Source organism: Camelus ferus, chromosome 22 (assembly GCF_009834535.1).
Source record: "Camelus ferus isolate YT-003-E chromosome 22, BCGSAC_Cfer_1.0, whole genome shotgun sequence".
NCBI classification, from domain to species: domain Eukaryota; kingdom Metazoa; phylum Chordata; class Mammalia; order Artiodactyla; family Camelidae; genus Camelus; species Camelus ferus.
This window is the reverse complement of record NC_045717.1, coordinates 892,782-910,787: the sequence shown is the minus strand read 5'-3', so window position 1 is coordinate 910,787 and position 18,006 is coordinate 892,782. Positions and strand designations below refer to the sequence as shown.

Sequence of the window (18,006 nt, the reverse complement as noted above, 5' to 3'; positions counted from 1 at the left end):
AACACCATGCTACCACAACAAACATGCATATATTTCTCATTTTATTAAAAAGGGATTGAGGAGGAGGTTGGTAGGAAGGCAAAACATAAAGGCTGAAGCTCAAGAAAAACAAATTTGCATCCACATGAAATATTTTTAAAATAAAATGTTTCATAAGCAAGAATTTTTAAATCACTCCAAATAGATTCAAGACCGTGTGACTTAAAGAGAAATACTATCATTTAACCTCAAAAAACAATCTGTTCAATAAATGTAAGATTCTTACACATCCTAGTACTTAGTTAACTTTTGGCAATTATCCTTTGGAAAAATCTATACTTTAAAAGCATAAATTTACTTATTTCAGAGGAAAATAATAAAATTCCTCTTACCCCATATACATTGAATTGTGATAGCCCTCTAGAAACTTCCCTATAGCTTGTTGTAAATTCTTTAATTAAATCATGACTAAAATTATGGGGAAAAATAGATACAGAGTATTAGCTTTCATACACTTGTTAATTACATTTTAAAATTTTTTAGAAATGTAGAGTTTAATTATGAAAAATTTCTTGATATTAAGAACATAACATAATTTAAAAGAGGATGATACATAATTTCACTGTTCTTTAATCCAAAATTATGTATACCCAAAACCACATTTTGTTAGTATTCAAATAATATTGTTATCCCACAAATGTTAATATTTCAAATAGGTGTAGTAGTTTTAATAACTCATATCTCAAATGTATTTTATCATCTATGTTTTCCAAGTTATTATTAATTAGGATAGAAGTTTGACACTCCAAAATTTATTATTATCCATATCAATAATCACAAATATAATATACAAAACCTTCTAATTTTCCTATACCAGGATGTAACAGGACACTATTTTTAAAAGGTTACTGCACGTTCCCATGGATGATGGTCACCAAGATTTATAATAATTTAAAAGTACATTGCTAATAACAAACAAGGTTATTCTGAATTTCTTCACTTTAAAGCAATCAGCACTGTCTTCTCAAAAAGCAGAACTTCTCAGTTTAGGTGGGAAAGGGTAAGGATTGAGATCACATGTTTAGTTGTCACTATGAAGTCCTCATCACTGTGATCACTGAGGCTGACTTACGCAGCTGTAAAGCATGCAGTATGCACTCAGCAGTTTAGAGGTGCCTGTATTCTACTAGTCTGCACTAATTCAATGGCCAACACTAGGTTGAACACACACTGCTGAGAAATAAAAATAAAATGCTAGTATTTGGTGCAATGGTGAAATGTGATGCATCAGGGGAGGAAGATAAAGCTTGTAGGAACTGAAGTATTATAACCAACATAGGGAATGTCACTGCTGCTATTTGCATCATAGGATTTCAGTTTGGCCCATTTGCTTTGCAAGTGCGAGGTGTTCATTACAATAAAAGTGGATATTTTCCCCAGACTCCAGGTGGGTTTATGCTTAACTGTGAGTCCCTAAAATCCACACACCTTCCATAGACCTGATGACCAGTAACAAGCAACAAACTGTGGCTTGTCAACCAAACTACTGATTTCTAAAGTTGGGATTTCAAAGAAAAAACTGGCTGCCATCAATTTTAGTAGAGTTTTTGCAATAATTTTTTTTTAATTAAGATAAAACTCCTTTAGGTATTCGGCCTCCCAGTTCTTCCTTATCTTAAAGACCTTGTGCATATATGACAATATCACCTTGACCTCTTCAAGATTTAATTTTCAGAAGCAGATCTACACCCATGAAAATAGGAGAAGGAAAGAGGACTGGAGACTGTGGTAAATATATCTGTATTTGTGAATCCAACCCCAGTACTCTCTCTTTCAAGTTACACAGGGAAAATTACAAAACAATACTTTAGTGCTACTTATTTTTTTTAAATAAATAAAACAATTCTCTTTGATCTTAAGAAGCAATAGCTTATAACCATGATATCTTTTACATAAATCTTAAGAAATGTGAGTTATGGAGATTCTATTTAGAATCTGTCCTGCATTGCTACATAGGTTTCAGATATCATAACAGTCACTGAGAAAACGTTCTATGAAAGCACTTCAAACACAACTTTGATGTTGATGAGTGTGGACATGCCTTGTGTAACGAGAGCTCACCAAACCAGTGGTGGGGACCTAATGTAGAAGCCTTGGGAAATGACTGGAACATTTAAGCCTTCATGGCAGTTTTCTGACTGTGTAAATCCTACTCCTGTTTGGTTAATTAAAAAAAAAATTAAATTCAATGTTTAGCTCTTATTTTTAACACTAAATCCCTACCACTCAATACTAATCAAAAATGTTGCCTAGAGAAGTAATATTTACTGGTTTCAATTACACAACTGAGTAATTGCTCAATTACTCAATCACATCTCAAGAACATATGATACATCCATCTGGATAAAGCCTGCCCAGCAGAGTGACAAATCTGGACCTAAGTGCAATGGTCGGGTTTACTAAACTGCACACTAACTTGCCCATGCTGAAGTCATGGTGGAACTTTCTAAGAAGCTGTTCTTGGATAGTTAGTTCTGTTTTGTTCCTGTTGAGTTTGTTGCTCTGCAGAGTTGAATGATTAATGGCGGCATACAATTCTCTCCGGTCTCCATGCTAGGATCCTGCGCTGCTCATCTGTATTTCCTATTCTGAAAAGACCCTGTTTATCACAAAATGGAGATTTTCCCCTCTGAGGCTGGCTATTAGGGAGCTTAAGCCAAGCCTGTGACCCATCTCCGGCAGGATATGTCTTCATGATGTGTTGTCCTCTGCAGACTTGTAGGATAACTTCCTCTTATTTCCCCTTTGCTTCAATTTGCTCACGCAGCTTAGTTCACTATGTCTTATTATATGCTTTCCTATAGGCTTCCTTGGATCCTTTTCAGGATAGGACAAAACATAAATAATTACAAGAATGAATGAAATACTTGCCCCCTTCTGAATCTTGTTCAAGATGATTATTTTGAGTAAAACAGTTTGCATATTATACAAATGCAATGTTATCCTTGTGTGGTAGGGGAGAGAATGTACTGAGTCACAAAATACATTTTAGCCTCCAAGACAACATTTTTGTGAGATAAAGAAAATATATCATTGTATGTATTCTGATCCAGAGAAATGAATCATCAAGAAGTGAGGATGTGTCTAAAAAATAATAACAAAAATAATAAGGACATAAATGAACTACTTATTATTTATAACTAAGATGATTGATTTCTTGAATATGTGTAAGCACATTTGACTGTCCCTTATGATTGGATCACTGCACTATGTTGATTTCTTATTTTGTAGTTGGCTTTATTCCTTTGATAACTAAGTTTGAAAAGCTAAAGCTCTAATCTGTTCTTAGAAACAATAATCAGTACATACATGTAAACTAAAAAAAGTGCAGTATACTGTATATATGTACTTACATGCAATATAATGTGTATGTGCAGTCAAACTGTAAGAATTCTGCCTAATAAAACTGAAGAAGGAAAAAAAATTACTAGAAAACTAAAAAACAGTGAAGATTTGTCAAAAGATCATTAACACAAGGCAGTAAGTGGCCAATAGCAATAAAATAGCCAAGTCTAGATACAAATTGCTTTGTGTCAAGAATACATCTGAACAATCTGGGTGGACAAGCGAATAAATTCTCAGGTCAGTTTTGTTACAGATCCCTTGAAATGCACGGACATTTCTGTAGTTTCTTTTGTAACCTGCTGTTCTTCAAATACTGTATATTAAATTATAGACAAGAACTTGAAAGTATTGAAGGTGGTTTTCACTGATTTATTTTTATAATTACCTTTTCCCCTATCATTAACTATTACTGGATTCTACTACAGTTAAAAGAAAATTAATTCACTTTAACATTTTTATCTGTTCACAATTGTCAGTACTATAATTTTGAAACAATTCTCACTATACAGAGAAATATGATGGAAAGTACCTTGATAAAAAATTACAACCAACAATTTCCTTGTGAATTAATAATACTGTTTTGGCATTTCCTGTTAGTTTAATTGTAACTAAAATAATTATTCTACATCATAAATGTCAAACTGTCTGACTGCATTTATGAAATAGAGTTTATTGTAGGATGGTTGATCTGATTTGTGTCTGTTTACATCTCTAACTTTTTCCAAAAAATGTTTTATAATTGATACATGCTATTTAAAATCAGAAGAAATAAACAAATAATGAGAGCAAATTTATTAATATTATAGGTAGTAATTTGGGTCTAAAATGTCTTGTTTGAGTAAAGTGATTAACTTTTTAAATAAAATCTGAATATTATAATCATTTCTATCCTCTATTAATAGTAGAAAATGGGTACTATGCATATTTACATTTATATCTGAAACCTGTAGAATAGTCCCTAGTTGACAGCCATGTCCATCCTCTCTGACTTTTGACATCTTTCCCTACATCGCTTCTCTTTTACTCCACTGTTTAGCTATTTTCTCCTCTGAGAAGTCTTTCCTGCTGTAGGCCCTTCCCTTTAGCTTTCAAAAAAACCCAACTGTATCATCACACTCCCTATATTGTATAGTAGCTGCTGTTTGTATATCTCCCATCTCAGCTTTTATAACATATTTGAAGGTGAGGAAAACGGTCAATTCATCTCAGTATTCTCAGCAGCTACTCCAGTGCCTGGGAACCGATGGGCATTACTGAATGGTTAACATCCTAGTCATGCTGTGATTTTTACCTTGCCAGTAATGTTAACAATTTTGCCTCATACAAATTATATTTAGGCCAAAAGAATGGAACAAGTGCCAAATACATTAGCCATTGCTACTTTATTTCCTCAAAACAACTCCGAAGGTAATGCCAATAGCTATTATTTTCCCACAGAAAGGTACCCACATAATTACACCAAAGACATAGAGAAAAGAGACAGAGACTTTTGCCTTTTGTTGGCATTTCCAGTGATTTTCTTAAAGGCCACCCTGCCTTGTGCACAATGGATGATGCTTATTTTCCTAGCAGTCATTACACTAATTTTGCACCTGTGTACAAATGGCAGCTATGTACTGAGCCCATCTCATCACGTTCTCTATCATCACGCTGTCTTAAGTCAGTCAGTCACTTTGAGGTCCTTGTGTCTTCACCTAAAAAATTGGAGGCAATGCCTATTTACTGTTTTGAAAATAAACCCCGATAATTCATTTGAATTCTTTCTGTGAAAGGTGTTTAATTTCTTATAAAAGACATGGCTAAAATACACTTTTTCTGATTAAGAATGTCACTCTAGACACCTATCTATGTAGTTTTAAAGAAGCTTTAAGCAAAATAACCTGTGAAGATGTGATAGGCTTATGAATCGATATTTTGGAGTTACACACACATCTGTGGCTCGCACCAGTCTGGTGTAAGAATGCTTACTTCATTAGGCATACCACTCGTGTGGCACACATCAGAGTGTGATATGTCTCCTGTGTGCTTTAAAGGATGTATCAAATGATGATCTGTGAACAAAACTGTACATTAAAGGTAATGTCTCTAATTGGGATGCTGAAAAGATACCAGCACAAAAATTGGCATGATTTTTCCTATGGGGACAACAGCCTCAGATATTGTCTCCTCCACCTGTATTACAACCTAATGATTTCCACATTCCTCTGTCTGGTCTAATGCATTCCAGTCCTAGCAAGCAGGGAGAGATTTTGAAACTAGCAGAAACTGAGCAGTCAGAGAAATGATACATGCTTTTAATTGAAGTGTAGCTATGGTGACCTTAATTCAATGGACAGGCTGTGGACATTTTTACTGTTTAAACTTGTCTTTGTAGAAGAGCAGCAGTGTTTTTCCAGATGTGACTGGGACCAAGCCACTAATTCCATAATTCAAATAAAATACACTAAGTACTTGGGACCTCTCATGATCATCACAAGAAAGTCTTTATAAGTCCAGAAAACAACATACCAGCTGTCCCTGATTTTGCATTTTTCCCCCTGTTTCTCTTCTAGTCAAAGTTTTTGACTTGGACACAACTTTTCAGCATCTGGGAATGTTTTCACTAATGAGATTACACCAGACTTCACTGATTCTTAAAGAAAGTAGTTGTTATTTTTAAATTTCAACAAACCACATCTTTTTTTCTTTGTAACTTCATCAAATCCTGATGAAGAACTTAGTTTCCTTTAAAAAGTCCAGAAATGTGACTTTTAAATATTCCTAGATTAAGAGGTGGTCTGTATTTAAATCTACAGAACTATCATGATTCTTAAATAACTGCCCCAGTAAACAAATTACAAGCACATTCTGACAAAAGTATTTTTTCTTCATAAAGTTTTAATTTATGTTTTTACTGGTAGAAATTATTATACATATATATAATGTGTATATTATATATATGTATATATGTGTGTGTATTCAATTAGAAGTGATCATTTAATCTCCAGTTTTGTTGAAATTTTAAGTAATTTCAAAAGGTTCACAGTTTCTTGGCTCCCTCTGTAGATTACAACACTTCTGAGCCTCCAAGAAGCAGACAGATAGAATCACTCTTAAATATGAACAACTCAGCAGGCAAAACAGGCTCCTTTGATCAGTCTTACTCATACCTGCTCCTTGATCTATTTCTAACACAGAATTTTTAGAAGATATAAATACCATATATATTGTCTTATTTTCCTTTTCGGTGTAGGTACATATAAAATTCTATATAATAATATTTAATATTATACCTATATAACCATACATTTCAATACATTTGTATTTCTCCTATTATTACTTAATACTTTATTAACTTCATTTTCACTTATTTTTTGATCTACACAGACTGACAAACCACATTTTCTAAGATAGAGACAATGTTTTTAATGTGGTTAAGATACAGCAAATGATATAATCTATAATACAGGAAATATTCTAGATGATGATTTATCATATTTAAGCCAAAACTGTATGCCTAACAGCTATTCCAATTTAAAAAATACATGGTATACACATATTTTTAAAGTGTATTTGTAATGTTAGGTTATTTAAATTGCATGTGTATCTATTAGACATAATGTAAATTTTAACTATACATAAAGTCTAACTTTGAAAATGTAATTAACAATTAAAGTTAATCAATTTCTTTTCTATTGCCTCTAATAAGCTTAATGCACCAAATATTATCAAGCAAAAACTCCTCATTCAAATTAAAATTTGCCTAGTCAAATAAAAAGTGTATCATATCTAAAGCCAAAAATTCTTAATATAAAATAACTTTTATCTAGCAATAGTTTCACAAATGCAATTTAATCCATTATAAGGATGGAGTTTCTTTAGCTAGACAGAATCTTTGGATATTTTTCTAGGATTATATGAATTAGAAAGTTAACTGAAATAGTGTCTAAAGTTAAAATCTTCTCCAATTTCTGGATTTTTAAACATTTATGTTTATTCATACCACATACTTTTCCTCTGTAATTTCAAAGTGATTGAATTCTAATTTTTAGCTTGAACACTGAGCTCTAGAAATGGAAGTCTGTGATTCATATCCTGTTTCTAAAATTTAAGTCATCAGTCAATGAGTGTTATTATTTTCAGACTAATGAGAATTAGTAAGAATAATCAGTATTACCATAATAAACAAAGCAAAACAAAAGAAACAGAAGCAGCATTAACATAAAATAATAATAAATTTAATATTAGCCAAAGGATCAAAATTAGAATGAAATGGGATATTAAATCTCTGTTCTGTTTTTTTTAGGGACATGCCAGGTGTTTAATGGGTGCCTGGCGCTGCCTGCCAGGGCTGTCCATCCCCACCAAGCTGGGGTTCTGGGCCCCAGCACCCCTCACCCAGGCATTTCGCAGACACTCCAGCCACACACCCAGCTAGAGGAACCAGAAGAAACCGGCTGCACCTTCCCCAGGTGAGCGAATGGCATTTTAAAAAGAGAAAAGGCTTTGCATAAAAAAAGGTCTCAAGAGAAAAACTACCACAAAAGGGGAAAGAGCCTTCCTAAAACCCACACGTTCCACACTGAAAATAAAGTAATAGGTTAAAACACTGCATCTAATAAAACCTTGAGAAAGGGTGCAGACTTCAAGTTGCTTCCATGTTGTGGTCTTCGGGGTCTCCCTCTTGGCCAGTAATGCTTTGGCGGCCCGTGTGGCCGAGCGGTGGGTACCGACTCCCCCACACCCTTGGGTTGAAGTGCATCAGACTGCAATGTAGCGGACTCTCCCCGAATCCAGAAGCAGCTCTCAGCCAGGAGCCGTTCTCCCCCAGCTCTGGCCAGTGAGGCCCACAGGGTGGCCGGGGCCGTCCCTCAGCCCATCGGGGGCACACAGGCGACCCCGCCGAGGCTTTGTGCCTCCCCTCCAATGTCCCTGCTCCCTGCCTGTTGGCTCGCCTGGGATTTAGCCTCCCTCCCCCGCTCCGAGCACCAGCTGGACCCCGGGACCTGAGGCCTCGTCGAGGCGCACGGGCACGGGCGGCTCCCCCCCGCGGGCCTGGTCGGAGCCCGGGGGAGGCGGGGGCTGCTCCTCCCCTGCCCGGAGGCGGCGCGGCTGCGGCTGCGGCTGCGCCTGGCCTCTGCTGTACCGCTCCGGCAGGACCTTGGTGGGCTGCTTGCCCACCCGCTCCCTGGGCGCGCCGTGGCTCAGCAGCCAGCCCGTGAGGTCCTAGTGCGTCGGGTCGGGCCCCAGCATGAGCCTGGCACGGCCGGGCTGGCTCTGGCGCCACACCAGGCCGATGGCGGCGATGGTCCGGATCTCCATCACCGCCTCCAGCACCGGCATGCCCTTGACCAGCAGGCTGACCAGCACAGCCGCAGCTCGGAGGGAGCCGCCGTCAGCAGGCGCCGCGGCAGCCCCTGCATGAAGGGCATGTCCTCGGGCGCCGGGCGCTCGGGCTCCCCGGGCAGGGGCGGCTCTCGGTAGATCCAGGCCAGCAGGCCCAGCCCCCACACCAGCTGGATGCCCTCCTCCATGGTGGTCCAGGACGGGAAGGGCAGCCCGGTGGCCTCGAAGTGCAGGAAGGACTGCCAGCGCTGGCACCGGGAGAGCAGCAGCCAGGCCAGCAGCGTTCGGCAGCCTCCCCGCAGGGCCTGGCAGCGGCAGTTGAAGACGGCATCGCCGGTCATGTCGCCCAGCAGCGCCAGCTCCCCGGAATTCAGGGACAGCGCTGCCCCCCCCCCCCCCCCGTCATACACCCGCAGGATCCAGGTGACCATGAGCTCGTTGGGGTTCTACCTGAAGTGCGGCACGATGGCCAGCAGCTCGGTATACGTGCAGTAGCGGTCGCCTCGCCCCACCTGGGTGGGCTGCAGGGCTCTCTAGGCCGTGACTGTGGCAGCTTCTGCCCTGGGACGGGAAGAGGCCGGGAGGGGCGCGGGCATGGGTGCCAGAGGGATGGTGGCGGTCTGGGACTCCTGGAGGAACCACTGAGAGGGATGGCCAGGCTGTTCAACTCCTGAGGAACCACCAAGATGGGGTGGTGGTGGGTGGCCCCTCAGCTTGAAGATACACCTCACGCTCACTCTCTCCAATGCCTAAATCTCTATTGTATTTTCTTGTTCTTTCTTTGTCATTGGTTTATAGCCAAATAATTGCAATTCAAAATAATCTCTTCCTCTCAAACATATTAATAGCAGATACTTTTATTCAAGACTTTTAAGAAAGCACATATATACCAGTCACCAGAACATAAGTTCAATCCATAGTTTAAAAAATTTTTACTTTACTGTGCATCATATGCTTTTCCAAATTGTTCATATACTGGTATAGTTTTGGGCTAGTGCTCATAAATTAGTACTTATTTATGTATTGCTTATTCACTCAAATTTGCCCGAGTTCATAGATAAATCTATCTGCTCATCTATCTAGATTTGCTATTATATTGCTAGCTTTGTTTATTCTCTGTAATGGTTAACTACCACTGTATGTCTTTAAGAGATAATAACATCTTAACTTGTCTTGCTTTCTCACAATGATTAAGACTGGAACACAGGGAAGGGGAGGGTATAGCTCAAGCGGCAGAGGGCGTGCTTAGCATGCATGAGGTCCTGGGTGCAACTCCCAGCACCTCCTTTAAAAATAAATAAGTAAATAAACCTAATTACCTCCCCTTTCTCACCACCAAAAAAGCAAAAAGACTGGAACGCAGGGACTCTAACACTTCCCTAACCAAGGTCCATCTTTTGATAGGAAAGCACAAGGGAAAAAACTCTGACAGGAGTAATTCTCTCTCTCTCACATACATACACACTTATACAATATACAATTTCCAGCCTGAAGTTGCCCACTACAATCCACTACTACCCAAGCTTAGGGTCTTCTCCATGGTGAACAATCCCTTCTTTGCCTCTGGCATATCTGCTCCCTTGTGTGTGCAGGGACACCTTTTCCTACAGTCCTGCCGGAGTTGCCAACAGACATCAGAAGTGTTCGGGTTCCCTTGCCATCCTTACTTGTGAAGCCGGCCACCAATTTCTATGCTCTCTCTGGCCACCAGTCTCCACACTGTCCATTATCTTCCTGACAGACTGAGGGACTCCAAAAAAGGCAATAGGGACCAACTGCAAATGGCAAGTCACAAAGAGGAGAAGATTCAAGTAAATTTGCTATTGAAATTCTTTCAAACCTGTGGGGGAAAATGCATTTTGGAAAGTTTGCTTTGATCACTGTCAAGGTTTTAGATTTAATAGACCCACCAGCTTAAAAAAATGTGTGTTTACTTAGTACAAAACTGTGAATTGTTGCTGTTGTAGCCTTTAATTAACATGTATAGACAATTAAGATAATTCAAGTCATACAAATTGGTTAGATTATTTATCTCAAATAAAACCGAGTCATTCAAAAAATTTATTTTTATTTTATGCTGTGTAAATCAGGCATTGTTAGTAAAAAAAAAAAGTACATTATAAATTAAAAAATAATCATCTCATTTTGGCAAAATTTCACATTTAAAGCTGACAGAGTTCACTGTAATCCTTGACGTAGATTTTATGTGGTAACTCAGAACATGCAGATTTAAAAGAACTTCAGCCACAGAGAGTTGTGTGCTTATTTTTATATTAATATATTTTGCATTAATAGAAAATAATTACTACCATTCAAGATTTATAAGGTCTTTTTAAAAACCTGTATCATTACTCTTTCCAGTCCTCTAAGTGAATATTAAATTCTTACACTAATTATGGAGAAACAAACTTTTTAGGTATTTTGAGAGGCTTGAATAATTATATGTTTTTGATTGGTGTAACTTTTATAATGGTTTTAATAATAAAAATATCTTCAAAGTATTAAAATATGGAAATAATAGTATACCTCATAAAAGTTGTTTTGTTAGAAGCTTGAGTAAATTAATATATATTTTACCTATTGAGGCTCCAGAAGACTATCAATCAAAATTTAGAATACCTGAGCTTCCAAGAGATACATATCTAAGATATTAATCAACATTAAATGTAGTGAGTGAGTTAGGATTGAGGCTGCGTAGATAGGTAGTATCTATTTGTAAAAGCTCTCCCTCTTTAATAATAAGCATAGTGGAAAGTTAGTCTTTAAAACCCATCTTAAGAATCTGTGAATTTCCTAGTGGAAATAAAAGAAATATCCATCCACACATACAACCCAATAAGAATAATATTTGTCTATTGGTTCAAACTGTTGGGTTCTCTCTGGGTAAGTCATTAGGCTTCCTGGCAAAAATTTTTCACCCCTCAAAATCATAGAATACATTTTCTTAGTCACTTCAAAAAACAGTTGAGTTGATTAACTTGGGTTATTCTGAACAGAACACCAGAATTTGTTCTGGGTTCTTGGAAGAAAGGTGCTATCTTAAAAAATGGCCATAAATGCAGTTCTAGTTTCAATATATGTTAAAACTAATTTGTGAGGTTAAAATATAAATTTATAATACATGTGTTCATTGGCTTGTTTAAACTATGCTCTAATATATACAAATATATTAGCATTTAATCTAAAGTGCATATATGGTTGACTCTTTCTGTATATTAAATACTATTCCAATACATTTAGGAAAAATAATAATAAAGTACTATTTAGACAGCAGTAACTTCAAATGGGCATTGTTAATGTTAACACATTAACATTGTTAACGTTAACACACATTGTTAATGTGTGAAGATTTAAATATAAGAATATCTTACTGTAGACCTAAATAAACATGCCAATTGTAAATTCACCTTATTTTTATTTATTTATTTTTGAATTTGCTTTAAACACAAGCCATCGGGAAAACAGCACAGTAGAGAATTCTTCTCTTGTTTGTATGTTTATTCTGTTCTATGTATAAAATCACAAGCTGAGGCCAAAAATAGAAATTAACAAGATTTATACCTCTGCTCCTAAGTCATCATCATAGGATACTACTATTAATTAAGCCAAGCAGCTTAAGAAGCATAATATATAAATATTCATGTACTTTCACATGTTTATAAAGTTTCACTTCAAGTGTATATCAGTCTCAAGATTTGGTTTATGGAAAAGGTTGCTAATAATCCTGCAATACCGCTTAACACAGCACATACATACAATTGCAATTAGTGCATGCCATTTGTATTACAAATATATGTATAACTAACTTGAAAATTTAAAATTAACAATCTGGATTATTTTGACTTCTTTAGAAACATTATATAATAAATATTAATTATAAGAGAAATTGTAATATGAAAAAAACTAGTTCTCTTTAAGGACCTTATTTGCTAGTCAGAATATAGTTTCTGAACCTTAATGCCAAACAGTTATGTTTAGTCTGTTTAAACACACACACAGGAAAAATAAGAGAAATCCACAAGAATGGCTTATTCACAGATACTCTTTGATTCTGTCAAATTCAGTGCAATGCCAAAGATGTAAATTTTATATGGTGTTAGCATAATATTAAAATGTTGCTAATTTTTAGTAACAATAAATCTTAACATGAACTGTAATACCTGGTTTAAACTATAATGCAGAAATAATTTCAAATATTATGAAATATACATAAAAATGAAAGTTGTGCAGTCCACATCTAATGAAATGGATAACTGAAGCAATTACTTAGATAATACAAATATATAACTACCTGTACATTTTAAATAAAAACTATTTTGAAGTCTTTATTTTTCATCTTCAACTTGCATCTATAGATGCAAATTAGAAATTATGAGACCAAAACTATGCACCCAAGCAGGTTGAAACTAAGAATATCATAACTGAACATCAGAGTTTACATTCAAAAATAGAGTAGAAATGTTGATAGAGGAGAGCAGCAAATCAAACTTTAGGATATAAAGTATCATTTAGGGAGCTCAGCTCAGTCACCTGGTTAAAACATCTTTAAAATAAATAAATGATACTAAGCTCTCAAATATATTTGAGTATTTGCCAAAGCTAAATTTTCACTGGTGGTGGCAACATTCTGTCTTCGTTTTCCTTCGTATCAGTGACTGTAAAATTTTCCTTTTAAATGTGATTTGACTGTAAAGCTGTAAATGCCTAAAATATTACTTTTGTCTTATTTTAACTCTCTCAGGTTATGTCTGCTCTAGTGACTATCAAATGCTAAAAGAACTTGTGTTTCAAAGGACAGATTCTGGACTTCTGAATGGCATGATCTACTTTTCCTGTATTAAAATGATGGGAGATAAGAGCAGTGATTAGAAAGGCAGTTGTCAGAGGAATAAAGAGTAGTTTGTTTTGAAAGCTATGACTGCTTAATAGTCATATAAAATGGGCAAGTCATTTCCACATTCTGAGCCTTAATTTTCATATTCTAAAAAGGCAAAGAACAATAATAATATTCCTCATTGGTTTTTATTTTGTCTGTTTGTTTTTAGAATTGAGAGGGAATGTGTACAATTGCTTGGAGTATCAAATTAAATTTAAAACTCACAATGAATAATCATGAAATTGGATTATCAAACTATTCTGTAATAGCAATTTATATAGTAAAAAACACCACACCACAGTACCCTTTCTTTCCCACTCATATTCTGTCTCTCTCCTCTCTCTTTCTGACTAGCCCGTTCCAATGCAATATTAAAATTATTACAAAGTAAATGTATTTGGCAAACTCATGTCTGTTGTGAACGTCTCACTTGCTAAATTTTAATAAACTATTTTCCCAGGATTGATTTATTGCTAAGCCTAGTTTTATGTGTATTTGAAACACTCACAGGTGATTGACAGACATTACAGAGCTACACAGCACATGTTGTTAACACTGTATCTCAAAGTGTCTTGGTGTTTAGAATCACAGAGGAAATAGTGGGTGACCATCACGTACCAACAATCATCCTACTGTACAAAGGACAGGCATCATCACTCACAGAAGGTAATGCATCACTCACAGCCAGAAGTTTCACTTAACTGGAAGACCTTTATGGTCCAGCTCCACATAAGTTTCTCCCAAAACTCTCATGAAGCAATCACATATATTTGTATTGTTTCAAATAAATTTTTTAAATAGAAGAGTCTCCAATTTATACCTTTAATTTATATTCCAGTATCTAATTCTCTAGTCTCATATTTCAAGTCGCCTGAAACACAGCTCCACTATAATACATAATTTTAAAGAGGGGAATTGAGGGCAGGAAAGAGAAAAGGAAATACAGTGAATGGCAAAATCTTTCGCAACACATTCTTGGGAGACAGAGACGTAGGGTAAAATCTAAGCGGGACTTGGGAGTATCTGAAACTGTCAGAAGAGAGAGCTGAGCCCTGTGTAATAAGAAAGCACAGCAGAATTAGGTTGATGTCATCTGAAATGTTTTCATTCCTCTGGCATGAGGTCACTAGGAGTTTTAGTATTATCTGATTAAGACCGTCAGAGAATACTGAAAGGAATCAGATACTAAAATAGATTTACGAATACTCAGCCCCGCCGCCTGCACCTCCGCTGACCCGGCCTCAGGTCACACCAAGGCGTGGGGCGCCGAGGAGCAGCCTGAGAAGAGGAGGCTGCCGAGGGGGACGACGCCCCTGGCGCCGGCGCCGGCGGCAGAGCCCGAGAGGAGTGCCACAGGCCAGGCCTCCCGTGGTAGCTCCACTGACCCCGCCGAAGATCCCAGAAGGGGAACGTGCGGACTTCAGTGACACCCGCCGGAAGCTCCTGGGAAAAGAGCTGCCGGAGCTGCAGACGCTCACTGACGTGCATTGTGAGCAGTGGAAGGAGCAGGAAGAGGAGCTCGTGGCCCGGAAATCGCTCGCTGCGCGGCGCCGGGCACAGAGAGCTGAGCAGCAGCGCTTCAGAACGGAGAAGGGACGCGAGTGTCAGGCCAAGTGGTGGAGGAGAAGATGCAGAAGGAAGAGGAAGAGGCCAAGAAGCGGGTTCAGGATGATGCCAAAAAGAAGAAGGTTCTGTCCAACATGGGGGCCCATTTTGGGGGTTACCTGGTCATGGCAGAACAGAAGCGGGGGAAGCACCAGACAGGGCGTGAAGTGAAGCAGCGCATCCTGTCTGAGCGTAGAAAGCCTCTGAACATCGACTACATGGGAGAGGACCAGCTCCGGAAGAAGGCCCAGGCCCTGTCGGACTGGATCCACCAGCTGGAGTCCGAGGAGTTTGACCTGATGGCCAAGGTGAAGCAGCAGAAGCATGAGGTCTACGCGCTGTACAACCGCATCAGCTCACCCAGCAGTTCCGGAAGGGGCGGGACGGGCCGCGTTGGAGGTCGCTGGAAGTCGGGAGGGGCGCTGGCCCACCCCGCAGCAGCAGGGCGCCTTGGAGTGTGTGCCCCAACTGTGGCTTGACATAAACGCTCCCCTTTCAGGTACCTGCTGAAGTCTTTGATTGTTACTGTTAACACGCGGTTGCCACTCTGGTAAACGGAGAGGCCACGGACTCGCGATCTGATCGCCTGGCAAATCTTCAGCAGTCGTGGTGATGATGTGCAGATTCGGACCCTCACACACAGTGGTGGGAATGGAAAATGGAAAACAGTCTGGTGTTTCCTTGAAAAGTTAAACGTAGACGGGGTAGGGGGATAGCTCAGTGGTAGAGCGTGTGGTTAGCATGCAGGAGGCCCTGGGTTCAATTCCCAGTACCTCCATTAAAACCAAAACCAAAACCAAAACACAAGTTACATGTAGAGTTACCAGAGAACTCAGTAGTGCTTTTCCAAGAGAACAGAAAACGTACATCGCACAAAAATACACGATTGTTGGCAGCAGAATAGCCAACAGGTGGAAACAACCCAAAGGTCCGTTAACCAATGCATGGATCCCAGAGACTATCATTGAGCCATGAAAAGAATGCGGTGCTAACACGGGCTACAACGCAGACAAGTCTCAAAATCATCATGTGTGAAAGAAGCCAGACCACAGAAGACCACATCTTGTGGGATTCCATTGATACGAAATTCCCAGAAGGCAAATCCACCAAGGCGGGAACCGGAAGAAGGGAGGAATGGGGGGAGGGAGGTGGTGGTGATGGTTTAAAGAATTGGTGTTTCTATTGGGGAGGGGGTGAAAATGTTCCAGAAATCGATAGTAGTCATGGCTGAACAACCTTGTGACTAGGCCAAAGGAAAAAAACAAAAAACAAAAAACTCAAAAACAACAACAGCAAAAAACCCCCACTGAATTGCACCCTTTGAAATGGTAGCTTTTTCAGGATGGGAATTATATCTGAATTTACAAACCCAAAACCCAGCCAAATAAAAACGTTTGCGATGTTGTCTCTGGAAAATAAATCAAATAAAATCTGTTTACGTTTGGTGTCTCTTCATCACAACTGAGCAAAAGCTAATGTTAGAATTTCAAATTCACCACTTCTTTCTAAAACCAAGTCTATCATATCTGCCTCTATCTCCACCAACTGACAAGTCAGCAAGTCCTTATTTCCATCAATGATACACATTCTTTGTCACTACATTTAGAATCTAAGAACCGTGGCTTTTTTGGGGGGGAACTTATACTAAAAAATCATTTATTATTTATCTTAAATTCAAATTTTTTAATTGATGTATAGTCAGTTTACAATGTTGTGTCAATTTCTGGTGCACAGCACAATGCTTCAGTCATACATGAACCTACATATATTCAGTTTCATGTTCTTTCTCACCATAAGCTACTACATGACATTGAATATATTTCCCTGTGCTACACAGTATAAAGCTGTTTATCTATTCTACATATACCAGTCAGTATCTGCAAATCTCCAACTCCCAGTTTACCTCTTCCCACCCCCTCCCCCCTTGCAACCACAAGTCTGTATTCTATGTCTGTGAGTCTGTTTGAGAACTGTGTTTTACTTCAGTCTTCAACTAAAACTACTCGGCTGCTACAAATTCATAGATTCTACTTACTTAATACTGGCCCTAGTATCTCTAGCCTCACTTGATGTTGAGAACTGAAAAGCTCACAAACCATGTAGATAATCTTGGGCTAGAAACTTAACCTCAGTACATTTATCAACAAAATTAGGATAGTAAGTCATGGATACTATGAGGATTCTTGCAAGGATCAAATGAGAAAATGTGTGAAAAAGAAAACACTACAATGCTCTAAGCATAGTCAAAACGTAATTTAGTTGGCTCTCATGGAAATGTTCTAAACAAAACACTGCACTTACTGGGTTCACAATATCCCTTCTTTTAAAATTCCTACCCTCCTTTCAGGATGAATCATATGTTATACTGTGTCATGAACACATCTAGGATACTTCCACACAGCTCTAAACTTACCCTTCTCTGATGCAGAAAGGCCACACTCTGTCTAGTAGTACTTTTCCCCTAGGATTGTACTATTCACTCTGAAGGACCACATTCTTCTCCAGTCCATGGGCTGATACATTTTTAATACTCCTGCAGTAACTAGTATAGTGACCTGCACTTAATAGATGCTCAGAAATATTTGTTTAATTTAACTGTATGGATCTTTTGTTCCAAACTTCAAGAAAAAAATAACAGTTTCACAACCCGAGGGTTTATTTTTTTTATTCTCTTATTCCAGAGTGAGTTTCTAAAATGATTCTCAACCTAAATCTGCATCAGCATGACCTGGAGGGTTTTTTTCAAACAACAAACAAACATTTAGACTGCACCCCAAGCTTCTTGAAACAGAATGTGGAGCAGTACTATTTTGAGA

The 18,006-nt window shown here is 38.3% G+C and overlaps 1 protein-coding gene and 1 pseudogene across 1 annotated transcript; one reads left to right on the top strand and one right to left on the bottom strand.

The window, feature by feature from the left end:
* Positions 1–7,579: 7,579 nt before the first annotated feature.
* LOC116659112 lies at positions 7,580–9,155 on the bottom strand (annotated as a pseudogene).
* A 19-nt stretch (positions 9,156–9,174) lies between these two features.
* LOC102517812 (troponin T, slow skeletal muscle-like) lies at positions 9,175–16,474 on the top strand. Its single transcript, XM_032466339.1, is given in 3 exon segments — positions 9,175–9,189; positions 14,780–15,197; positions 15,200–16,474. Coding segments are annotated over 3 exon segments (903 nt in total). The 3' UTR covers positions 15,670–16,474.
* Positions 16,475–18,006: the final 1,532 nt, after the last annotated feature.